Genomic DNA, 12405 nt, shown 5'->3' on the forward strand with positions numbered 1-12405 from the left:
ACAGGACAGGAAGAGGAAGTGCTGGATGGATGGAGCCGATTAAAACTGGACTATGGTGCAATGGAAGAAAGTCATTTGCTCGGATGAGCCTTGAATTGAATTGAATTGAATTGAATGAAATTTTATTGTCGTTTAGCTATTACAGCAATTGACAAAGTCAAGTTACATATATACAAGTTATACAGCATATATAAGGGGGTTGAAGATCAATATGACACTATTGGTTTCTCATAAAATACAATATTTAAAATCAAATAATATGAAAACATTGCATCATAAATTACTCAGTTGAAGAAATTATGCTCTACTCTCCAAACCGATACCACTATGATATTTTACAGTCATAAAATTCCTGAAGTGAGTAGCAAGGATTTGCAGCTAACCAACTGAATAATTTGCCTTTAAATAAATCAAATGGAGCTTCTACCCATACTACTGGCAGTTTGTTAAACATCTTCATACCCACCACTTCATAGCTGTTCAGTGACTTGGATAATCTGTAGTAAGGTATGTCAGAATGGCTACTATTTCTGGTTCCATGAGAGTGTACATCTTCTACGCTGGTATTTTGATAGGTTGCTCTTTATATGCAGTAGTGCAGTGTAATTATACATGTTTATAACAGTTAATATTTTTAAGTTGATAAACAGTGGTTTCCAGTGGGCCAGTTTATCACTGTTTGTGATAATTCAAATTTCTTTCTTCTTAAGGTATGAGCTGTTGCCCCATATTAAAAGCCCATAAGATATAATGCTTTGAAAAAAAGCAAAGTAGGCTGATCTTGCATAGGCCGCAGGTACATGGTTTTTTTTTTTTTTTTTTTCCTTAACAAATACGTCACTCTAGACAGCCTTGCACTAATGTATTTAATATGTGGCTCCAAAGTCAATTTACTATCTATAACAATACCTAAGAACTTAACACTATCCATGAAGTCTCTTAAACTAAATACAATCTTTTGAGTTTTACTCTCATTAAACAGGAACCCATTAGCTCAAAACCAGACTGATGCTTGTGATATAGTGTCATTTGCCACAGTTTGGAGCATATCCATGTCTGAGCTGATATTGAAAAAGTGGTGTCATCTGCATAGAGAATGGAGTGAGTATTTATGTAAGATGGTAAATCATTTGTCATTAGGATAAATAGCAGAGGTCCTAATACTGAGTCTTGTGGCACATCGCACTTAACTTTAGCTAGCTGTGATCTCTGTTTGTCAATACAAACAATTTGTTTACGGTTGCTGAGGAAAGATTCGAAAATGTCAGCTTCACTGTTTGTGATTCCGCAATAAACTAGTTTGTTGAGGAGTGAAATATGCTCCACACAATCGAAGGCTTTACTAAGACCACAAAATGTAGCCTGAGCAAAAGTTTTTACTTCATAAGCATTAAGCACTTATTTAATCTGGGAGCCAATGGCATGGACTGTGGATTTGCCCTTCCTAAAGCCATATTGCACCGCAGTAATAATGTTATTACATGTCAGATAATCACACAACTGGGAGTTGATGATGGATTCCAAAACTTTAGATAAAGTAGGTGTCAGAGATATTGGACGATAGCTAGATGGGTAATTTTTGTCTCCTTTCTTGTAAATGGGCACTACCCTGGATAATTTTAATACATCTGGGAATACTCTTTCAATTAGACAGCTGTTTATACATTTAGTAAGAGGATATACTACGTGCCCAATTATCTTTTTTGACATATTACAAGAAATACCATATATATCTTCACTATCAGAGGGCCTAAAATTATTTACAGTAGTTAAAACACTATCTGGTGTGACCTCTGTTAAAAGGAATTTATCTTTCAGAGTGTAGTCTACATTATGATATCTATTGAGATCAGCTACAGGTTCTTGTTGCCTCTCATTGCTTTCCCTATTTTGGTTAATAGATTTTATACAGTAGTTATTAAATTCATCTGCTGAAATTTCTACCTCAGCTTTCTGCTTGCTTTTGGCCAATGAATTTATTATAGTCCATGCTTTTTTGCATTTATTTTTTGATGACTCAATGCTGACTAGGTTATGTTGTTTCTTGTCGTCATTTATTTATTTATTCCATGTGATCTGATGGTACACAGTGTGTTGCAGATGTCGGAAAATATCATTTAACATTGTTGACATATATTAACGTAGGCCTATAGTATCCTAATGTATTATATTGCTCAATGTTTTCAATTTAGCACAAACAGCAAGATTACCATTCTAAGTATTCATTTACAGAGTAAAAACAGTGACACAACAAATATGACTTCACGGCTTTGCTAAATTTTATGTTGCCTTGGATGGACTTAATACTAGTGGGAAGATTGTTGAACAGTTGGAGGCCCATGTGGAAAACTCCCTTTTTACACAGTTGAGTGTTTGTACGTATAACATGCAGGTTTGCATTTTTCGTGGTGTTGTGTTCATGTATTTCATTATTTTTTACGACTCTGGGGTCAGTTGGCACTATGTGGTTTATGAAAAATTTTAGAGTCTCAAGAATGTAGAGGCAAGGGAGTGTAAGGATTTCCAACTTTCTGAAGATGGGTTTGCAGGAGTCTCTGGGTATGCTCCCAGTAATAATCCTCATTGCTCTCTTCTGGATTCAGAATGTGATCAGAGCAGTTGGAGAATTTCCCCAGAATATTACACCATATTTTAGGTGGGCTTGTATGTAAGCGTAGTACGCACTGGTTAATGTTTTCAGGCTAGCACATGTTTTCAGTACACTCAATGCATAACAGCCAGTACAAATCCTGGCATTTACCTTTCCTGTATGTGTATTCCATTTCAGGTTATCTTGGAACCACAGACCTAGGAATTTGAAAACAGTGTCGGCATCTATTGACTAGTTATTTATAGTGACAAATGGCTGAGAGGAATTTGCATTTTGTGTTGTGTGAAAGTTCATGGAAGCTGCCATTTTGGTGATTATAGTTAACCTGTTGATTTTTGCCCAGTTGCTGAGTTGATCAGTAGCCAAGTTCACAGCTTTTTGCACAGCCTCTGTATTCTCCCCTTTGAGGAGTACGGTTGTGTCATCAGCAAATATTATTGTTTTGTGTGCATCAACATTCAGGCTCAAGTCATTAATATACAGGAGGAAAAGTAGGGGTCCCAATACTGAGCCCTGTGGAACAACTTGCTTTACTGTTTTATTACTTGACAGTATTTCGGTTATTGAGTTGCTTTGTCTATAAGTATATTTCATGCTGACTCACTGCATCCGATTGGTTAGGAATGTAGCAATCCAGTTGTTTGCAATTCCTCTGATACCGTAGTGTTCTAATTTTTCCAGTAATATTTTGTGGTCAACAGTGTCAAAAGCCTTTGACAGATCCAGAAATATGCCTGTTATGGGTTGTTTTCTATCTAACAGTTCTAAAAGCGTATTTATGCAATCATATACTGCAGTTTCAGTAGATTTGTTGCTTCTGAATCCATGTTGAGCTTAACTTAGTAAATCTTTTTTTTCAATGAAGTCCAACATTCTTTTTTGTACATTATTTTTTCAAAAACTTTAGAAAAGCAGGATGAGATTGAGATGGGCCTGTAGTTATTCATATCTTTATTATCACCTTTTTTGAAGACAGGAATTACTTTAGAAAGTTTCAGAGCTTCAGGGATGATACCTGCCTGGAAAGAACAGTCACAGAGGTGAGTTAATGGTTCAGCAATTGTGTTTTCACAATGCTTGTATTCCTTTTGTGCTCTTGAGTACCTTTGTTTAGCCATATCAGTTTTCTGAAGTCTGTAAGAATCTCTATACAACAACCACCTCCTTTCATATTGGCTAGTTGAGCGGTATACCATGGATTCTTATCCCTATGTCTATTACTGTTACTTTTAGGGCTAACTTTACATTTGTGTTGAGGGCAGTTAGTCTCGAATATATTTATGAAAGAATGAAAAAAATCTGTCGAACAATGTACTGGCAGAGCCCTGGGCATTATTGTTAAACATATGTGAGCAGTCATAATTACTGAGTGAGACCGTGAAATTAGACAATTTTTCTTGTGTTATTGGTCTTATGATGACTATTTTAGGCTCTTTAAACTCCTTATAGCCCATATTAGACCTATCTGTACCTATTTTTATCCAAACTGAGTCATGGTCCGAGATATCGAAGACAGCTACATCTGAAGACAGTAACTCTCTACTGACATTTGTAAGTATGTTGTCGAGATAAGCGTATGGGTTTAGCGTACTAGGGTTGCCGAATTCAATGATGCACGCTACACCACATGTAATAAACACTGTTTTTATTTTTCGTAAGCACACATATACAGTTGTTTACATTCTGAATTCTCGGTACAGTCCGTACACTTTCGCGCGCGACCACAGACTAAGCAAAGAGCTTGCCAAAAACAAAGATATTAACCGCGACTTGGTCGATAGTCGCCACATTAGCCCGCCCCCCCCCCCCCCCCCCCCCCCCTAGAGTGTGGAGCACAAACATAAATATTGGGGCATACATGTAAAGGGAACACCCAGGGGGAGGGAGAGGGTGTTTAATCAGAAACCATACCTTACATTACATTATGTTAGTAATTGAAGTCTTCGAGCCAGCGAGGGGGGCGGATGGTCCTGCCTGACCGGGTGAATCCTCGTACAGCAGTTGAGGGATCTGGGGAGGGGATGGTGGGTTGTGAGGGGCCAGGATAGCGGATCTGAATGCCTGTGGCGGTACGTAGGACTTTGACCGTTGATGGGTCAGTACCAACAGGCAAGGGGACAGACTGGAGGACATGAATGTGAGTTAAGTTGTCCCTGGGGAAGCTGGCTTGTTCGTAGAAGATGTACACATTACCCGGCTGTATAACAAAAAACACATTAGAGCTGCAAATAAGATCAGTGTTGACATTCACTACTACTTCCTGATACGGGTTGACAGAATCTCCACACGAGTCGTCATCGGTGACATCACACGCTCTGGGGCTGGTCCCTGATACATCACTGAATCCTAACAGGGGAGAGGCGAGGGGCTGCCTGTAGGAGGGTAAGTCATCACACGCATCACTCTGCATAGGAATGTCACACGCACCTGTAGCACTGTCACACGACTGGGAGTGGGGAACGTCACACGTGTGGGAATGGGCGTCGCTCATCCATGGACTGTCGGTAGATGCCTCATGCGAGGTGGGTGCAGCAGGGGATGGGGTCTGACTGGGTGGGGTATCGGGCAGTTCTCCCAGAGTCCATGCAGGTTTGAGGCGGCAGACGGATACCGTTTGAGGCGTGCTGTTAATGAGCACTTCGAACGTGTTGGTACGCCGTGATATGACTCTGTGCGGGCCCGTATATGGAGGTCTGAGTGCCAGTCGGATGGTGTCATCTCGCACCATGACATGAGTGCACGACGCCAAGTCCTTATGCAGAAATACGGGAGGGGGCGTGTGTGGTCGAGGAGGCGGCACGCGGATGTTAGCAATTAGCTCTTTGACCTGCCCGACGAATGTCGAGTCGCAGATTTGATCTGGAGGAAGTGAAGGCTCGACTAACTCTGCTGGGAGTGTGAGGGGTTCTCCATACAGTACCTCTGCCAGGGATGTGCCAAGGTCCTCTTTGTACGCGGCCCGAACGCCTAACATTACCCATGGTAAGGCATCGGCCCACTCACCTCCGTGGCACATCAGGGAAGCTTTAAGCGTTCGGTGCCAGCGTTCCACAAGCCCATTGCTCTGGGGGTGGTATGCTGTAGTCCTAAATCGTTTCACCCCACACAGTTCACAAAGCTGTCGGAAGAGGGCAGACTCGAACTGGCGGCCCTGGTCGGTGGTGACAGAGACTGGGCAGCCGAAGCGCGAGATCCACATTAACAGCAGGGCTCGGGCCACTGCATCGGCTGTGATATTAGTGAGAGGAATTACCTCTACCCAGCGGGTAAACCTGTCAATTGCGGACAGTATGTAACGGAAGGGGCCTGAGGGGGGTAAGGGCCCGACGATATCGATGTGTATGTGCTGGAATCTTCTTTTTGCCACATCGAACGTACCCATGGGGGGCTGTGCATGACGTCCTACTTTTGCGCGCTGACAAGCCACACATGCTCGTGCCCAACTGCGACACTGTTTTATCACCCCGGGCCAAACAAAACGTTCAGATACCAGACGTGCGGAGGCGCGAATGCCAGGGTGTGCCAAGTCGTGGATACTATTAAATATGTCCCGGCGGAGAGGTGCAGGAATCACCGGGCGTATGCGTCCTGTTGAAATGTCGCACCAGATGGGTGATGAAAACCCAGGAAGTGTCCGTAACTCTAGTTTGAGTCCTGTTTTGATATCGGAACGCAATGCTGCGAGTTCAGTATCCTCTGTCTCTAATTTAGGGAGCTCACTGAGGTCCAGTTGTGAAGATAAAACCGACACCCGAGACAGAAAATCAGCGACGACATTGTCTGCGCCTCTGACGTAATGTATGTCATTCATAAACTGACATATAAGGTCCATATGCCTAAAACGTCTCGGGGATGAGTCCTTACCTGGGTTACGGAAAGCGTAAACCAATGGCTCGTGGTCGGTAAATACCACGAGATGGTGACCTTCGATATCGTCTTGGAAATATTTGATAGCAGCGTAAATAGCAAACAGTTCCTGGTCGAAGGTCGACCATTTACGTTGGGAAGCGGTCAGTTTGTGGGAGAAAAATCTGAGCGGCTGTACAACAGAACCCACGGATTGCTGAAGTACTGCCCCCACTGCTGTATCACTTGCGTCTGTAGTAAGCGAGATGGGAGCATCAGGAATGGGGTGAGCAAGCGTAACAGCTGTCTGTAAGGCTGACTTTAGATTATCGAATGCGCAACGCATATCTGGAGTCCACGTGACCGCCCGAGACCCTGATGTGTTTTTTCCTGCGAGGGCATCCGTCAGTGGGGCTTGTATGTCGGCGGCGCGGGGAATATGTTTGCGGTAGTAATTTACCGTTCCAAGGAAGCGGCGGAGGCCCTGAAAATCTTTGGGCAAAGGCACCGTACTAATGGCCTCCACCCGTTCAGTTAGGGGGCGGATGCCGTCGCCAGAAACTCTGTGGCCCAGAAAAGTGACACTGGTGCGGCGGAGTTGTGACTTAGTATTGTTCACTGCGATACCGTTTGCTTTTAATAGTTGGAGCACTGTATTTAAATGTTGTTCATGTTCCTCGAGGGAGGAAGAAAAAATTAACAAGTCGTCCAGGTACGCATATGCAAAGTCCAGTTTTCCAACCAGCGAGTCGATGAACCGTTGCCACGTCTGTGCAGCATTTTTAAGGCCGAATGGCATAAACAAATACTCGAACAACCCGAACGGGGTGATGATAGCGGTCTTTTCAACGTCCTCAGGTGCCATTGGCAGTTGGTGGTACGCCTTATGACAATCGACTACACTGAAAATTTGTGCCCCATGCAGCTGGGAAGCAAAGTCTTGAATATTTGGGACGGGATAATTATCTAAAATTGTTCTGGCGTTAAGCGCCCGATAGTCACCGCAGAGGCGGAAAGTGTCATCTTTCTTAGGCACCAAATGAATGGGTGACGACCAACAACTAGAAGAAGGGCGGATAGTCTTATTATCTAAAAGTTCCTGAACAATAGCTTTAGCGTGTTTAAGTTTTTCCGGATTTAAACGCCTAGCCTTTGCACGTACCGGTGGGCCTTCTGTGGTATTTATTCTGTGGACAGTACCGTTATTGATCGCGAACACCGATGGGGATGCTGGACCAGCACCCGTTGCACTGTGACTAACCTGTAATGCACACGTGTGTGTGTCCAAGGCCGGCAGTTCAGCAGCAGTGGCGGTGATCCACTGGTAGTCCTTGTCGAAGAGCTCGGTGGGGTACCTGGTAGCGTCGCGGGTACAGCTTCCGTCCGGCAGTAGAAATGTCACGCGGCGTCGGCTGCCGGTGCGAGGAAGTGGTGCGGGGGTTGGGGGCGTGGCCGTGTGCGACAGCTGGGCGGTCCGCTTACGCGTGTCTGTGAGCTTGGCTTGCACGGCGGCGATGCGTAAGCGGAGGGCCCCATTGCTGTCCCGAAGTTCGTCGTTGTGTGATCTAAGAGAAAGCACTGCAACAGCAGTTTCCGCTAGCTCACACAGCAGAATGGCGCTTTCGGATGAGAGGGGTAAGATATCTGAACCGGTGGTACGGTCTCCCGAGTTAAAGGTTAGTGTACCTCGTTGTAGGTCGGGTGACAGTGCGTGGGCTAAGAGAAAATCTACCCCAAGCACGGGTTCATCCACATCCGCGATAACGAAAGTCCACTGTAAGGGCGTATTAATGTCCTGCAGTTTAAGGCTTAAATTCGTTATTCCATGAGAGCGGATCAGGGAATTATTGGCGGCTCGAAGCGGGGGGCAAGGCTGAAGCTCGAATTTAATACCTGCGGACAAAGGTATCACACTAACCTCGGCCCCCGTGTCGACTAGAAATGAAAGGCAAGACACTGCATCTTTCACGTACAAGCGTCCTGGTGCGTGAGGAGAAGAAGTATTTAGTGATAGGCGTCTGTGCGGTTCAACGCGGCCCGTAGCGCCTGAATTGGGTCGCGTTATTAGTTTGGGAACGCGCATGGAGAACGACAGTTCTTAGCCGCGTCGCCAAAGCGGGAGTGGAAATAACACCAAGCGGGGCGGCGCGTGCCGTCGCCCGTCGTGCTGGTTGAGGTCGAAGCGGCAGTGGAGGGGGACTTGTTTGTAGTTCCCTCTGATGGTGACGCTGCAGTAGTGCTGGTAGGAGAGGAGTTACTGCGGCGGTTGCCAGGCGGCGTTGGCTCCGCGCGCATGCGTGGAGCGAGTCGTGCGCACTCTGTACTGCAGGATGGGAACTGCCGCGCAGGTGTGCCAACCCCTGAGGCCTGAGGGCACCCTGGGGGGGTATGCGGGGGGGGGGGGGGGGGGCAGAATGTTGTAAACCTGGTCTGCGATCTTCAGTTTGGCATCTAGTGGGGCCGAAGTTACATGTAGAAGGTGAAGTTGAACTTGCTGGGGAAGTTTCAGCAACCAGATGGTCCAAAGCGTAATGTCCGGCATGTGATGCGTGTAAATAATAGCGCGGAGATGATGCCAGAGTTGCGACGGGGACCTGGATCCCAGCGATTCCTGACTGATGAGGCGGATAGCTTCCTCTGGCGATGTGGATAGTCGCTCGAGGATGGTGCGTCGGGTGAACGCATATTTGTCCGTAGCGGGGGGCGAAGCCACAATGTCGCAGATCAGATCCAGTTCGTCATGGAGGTGACACAGTAAGCATAGGAACTTCGAATTGTCGTCGGCGACGCCGTGTAGCTGCAGGACGTGGTCGACCAAGGCAAACCATGTGCGTGGGTGATCCTTGCGAAGGGGTGGTAGCTTCGGCCAACGGGTGGGAAAGTCTTGATGTAAATGTTTATCAGAAACTGTCTCTCCCTGTCCATAGTTCTGCAACATAATTGTCTCGGGTGCAGTAGCGGTGCACCAGCTTCCGCCACTGTCAGTGGCACGCGGCACGGTAGGCGCGGCTGGCTCGACCTTGGTCGAGAAATCAACGAATCGGGCGGTCGACGGAGTAACGCCGACGGGCGTAGAATGGACCGGCGCGGTAGAATCGACCATAGTCGACCGATGTGCGGCGAACGACGGAATACAGTTTCCAGGCCCCTCCCCTACAGGTGCATTAAAATAGTTAAAATCACCTAATGTTTGTGGAACACACGCGGCAGGAACGGCGTGTGCCGTCGGAAACACTGGTAAAGCGGTCGCTGGTGGTGTAGGGGGGGTTGGTGCAAAATCCGGAGTTCCGGCAGAAATATGAACTCTCCAGTCTTGAGCATCCGGCTCGATTTGTACAGTCACTGATTCGGGTGGAAAATTCACACTTGCACTTGGGAAACCTGTAAACATAGTCACTGGGGTTTGAGCACATTGTGTCGGCTGTTGAGCACTCGGAACACGTGGCTGTGGAATTGTATAAACACTGTCCTGTTGAGTACAGCTAGTAGAACTATTGCGGACACCCGGTGGATAGTTGTAAAACCATGCCGAAGCGTCCGTTGGAACACTTAGTTGGCACGTGGTCGGTGTAGCAGGTGGCAAGCGCTCCATTGTGTACTGTTCGACGGTCTAAGGTTTCGTTGTAGCACTCGCGAACAAAATTCGGGGTCACCAGTATGGGTTTAGCGTACTAGGGTTGCCGAATTCAATGATGCACGCTACACCACATGTAATAAACACTGTTTTTATTTTTTGTAAGCACACATATACAGTTGTTTACATTCTGAATTCTCGGTACACGTCCGTACACTTTCGCGCGCGACCACAGACTAAGCAAAGAGCTTGCCAAAAACAAAGATATTAACCGCGACTTGGTCGATAGTCGCCACAAGCGGATTGTCTTGTGGGTTTGCAGTTTGCAAAAATAAAGTTGAATTGTCGTAACAGGTTTTTATATTTATTTACAGTGTGCACGTCTTTGCTTACATCAAATGCGGCATTGATGTCACCACAAATCACTATACTCTATTTCTTCCACTGGGGACTAAGAAAGAAATTTAGTAAAGTCTCAAGTTTTTCTAAAAATATTAGTGGACTTCCATCTGGTGATCTATAAAGAGATACAATAGCAATTTTTAGATGATCCACATATACACCTGTGGCTTCAAAATGTATCTCACTGCACAGAAATCCTAGATCTAGTTCATTACTACAATTTATTAATGCTTTCTTAATGTAAATTGATGCACCCCCATGAATATGCTGGTCTCTGCTGAAACTGTTTGCTAAGTGGAAATCATCTGGTACATGAGAAGATGTTTTGTTTCCTTTACACCAGTGCTCACTTAAGCATAATGCATCAAATAGGTTCTCATTTGCAAATTCGTTTAAAATTACGTGTTTTCCACTTATACTTTCAATATTGAGATAACCTATCTTGAGAGACAAAGTTGGCGAGTAATTTTTTTTTTTTGGGGGCAATCGTCATTATTGCTATATTTCTCTCTAGTGTTACCGACATTTATTATATTATTCTTATCTTTAATCTGGTCGTCCAGTGTGAATCTGGGCAAACCTGTTAGTCTCGGCCCTTCTTTGCTATCTCTCAAAAAGAGTTTTCCCTAAATCTAAGTTGTATTGACTCAGAGCTATCGATTTTTGCTATGCCTAATTCATTGGCTACTTTTATGATTTCATTACTCACATACTTCTTTCCGAGTTGATTCAGACGGAGACCATGAGCAGTGTGGAATCATGTACCTAAGTTAGTTATGTTTACAAAACAGAAATTTTTAAAGTATTTACAAATTTTCTTAATTTCTTCATTTACTCTTCTCACTTCAACATTCACGCAAGACCAGGATGGAATATCATGCTGACATGGTATTGAAAAGTTGAGGATTTTCATATTTTGTAGTTCCTGCAGTTTCTTCTTTTCTTCCTACGTCATTTGATCCAGCCAGAAAAACTGCCAGTTCCATAGCTTCTGCTGATGAAGAACCTGCTACAACATCTTTAAATTTTGCACTAGGTTTTATTGTGGCTGAGATATGATGGCTTGAATTGTTTTCAACTATATCCATTAATTTCCTTCCTTGACTGTCTGCATATAAATGTATTTTCACAGGCCTAGGTCTGCAACTGCAGCTTGCTTTCTTGGGGTTTTCGGTTTCATTACTTCTATTGACAGTTGACGTAATATTTTTACTGCACCCATTATTCACTTCACTTCTATTGGCAGTTGATGTAATATTGTTGCTACACCTATTACTCACTTCACTTTCATTAACCTTACTTGTGTTATGCACCTTGACTTGTGAGTCTACATTAATTTTTTTCCTGTAGCATCAACATGCTCAAGGACACTAAATCTGTTTTCCAATGGTGGAAAGTTTACACAGTCTCTACCATGTTTTGTGACAGAAACAGCCTGCCATTGTCTTTGTAGGTGGTCTACTGGCCTACATTGATTGCTTGGTTCTGTGTACAGGATGCTAACCTCTTCTTGGGAAATTTGTTTAATGGTTTTCTGAACAGGAACAGCAGCATCACATGGAATTTGAATATCTCCTTGTTGAAGTTCAGAAGCGGTAGTGCTTTCAGGAAGAGTTACTGTAGCATTCGATGATTGAGAATGTTCTGTATGAGCTCCAAGAGCATCATCGTTACTGTCTACATCAGGCACTTCAAATCTGTTTGTTAGTGGGGTATTTGCGGCCCTTCTTAGTGTATCGGTAGGCCTACATGTATTACACTTCCACATTTTCGTGAATTTCTCATTTCCTTTCAGTCAGCAGTCCACCTTTGTGCATTGACAGTGAAATTTTATTTCACATTTTACACATGCTATACCACTTTTGGCAGTTTTCCCGCATTTTTTACAGTTGGTAACATATTTGTTACTGCTGGTTCTAGTATCATTATCAATTACAAGATCACTGTTTGTTTTACACTCACATTGATTGTT

At 44.4% G+C, this 12405-nt stretch overlaps 1 protein-coding gene across 1 annotated transcript in view; it reads left to right on the plus strand.

Annotated features, from left to right (window-relative positions):
* Positions 1-12032, plus strand: part of LOC126260764 (kinesin-like protein KIF17) — a 187392-nt gene extending 175360 nt beyond the window's left edge. Inside the window, exon 8 of the mRNA XM_049958103.1 lies at positions 11976-12032. Within this exon, the coding sequence (XP_049814060.1) occupies positions 11976-12032 (57 nt within the window). The remainder of the gene's footprint in view (positions 1-11975) is intronic.
* The last annotated feature ends 373 nt before the right edge of the window (positions 12033-12405 follow it).

Source organism: Schistocerca nitens, chromosome 5 (assembly GCF_023898315.1).
Source record: "Schistocerca nitens isolate TAMUIC-IGC-003100 chromosome 5, iqSchNite1.1, whole genome shotgun sequence".
NCBI classification, from domain to species: Eukaryota; Metazoa; Arthropoda; class Insecta; order Orthoptera; family Acrididae; genus Schistocerca; species Schistocerca nitens.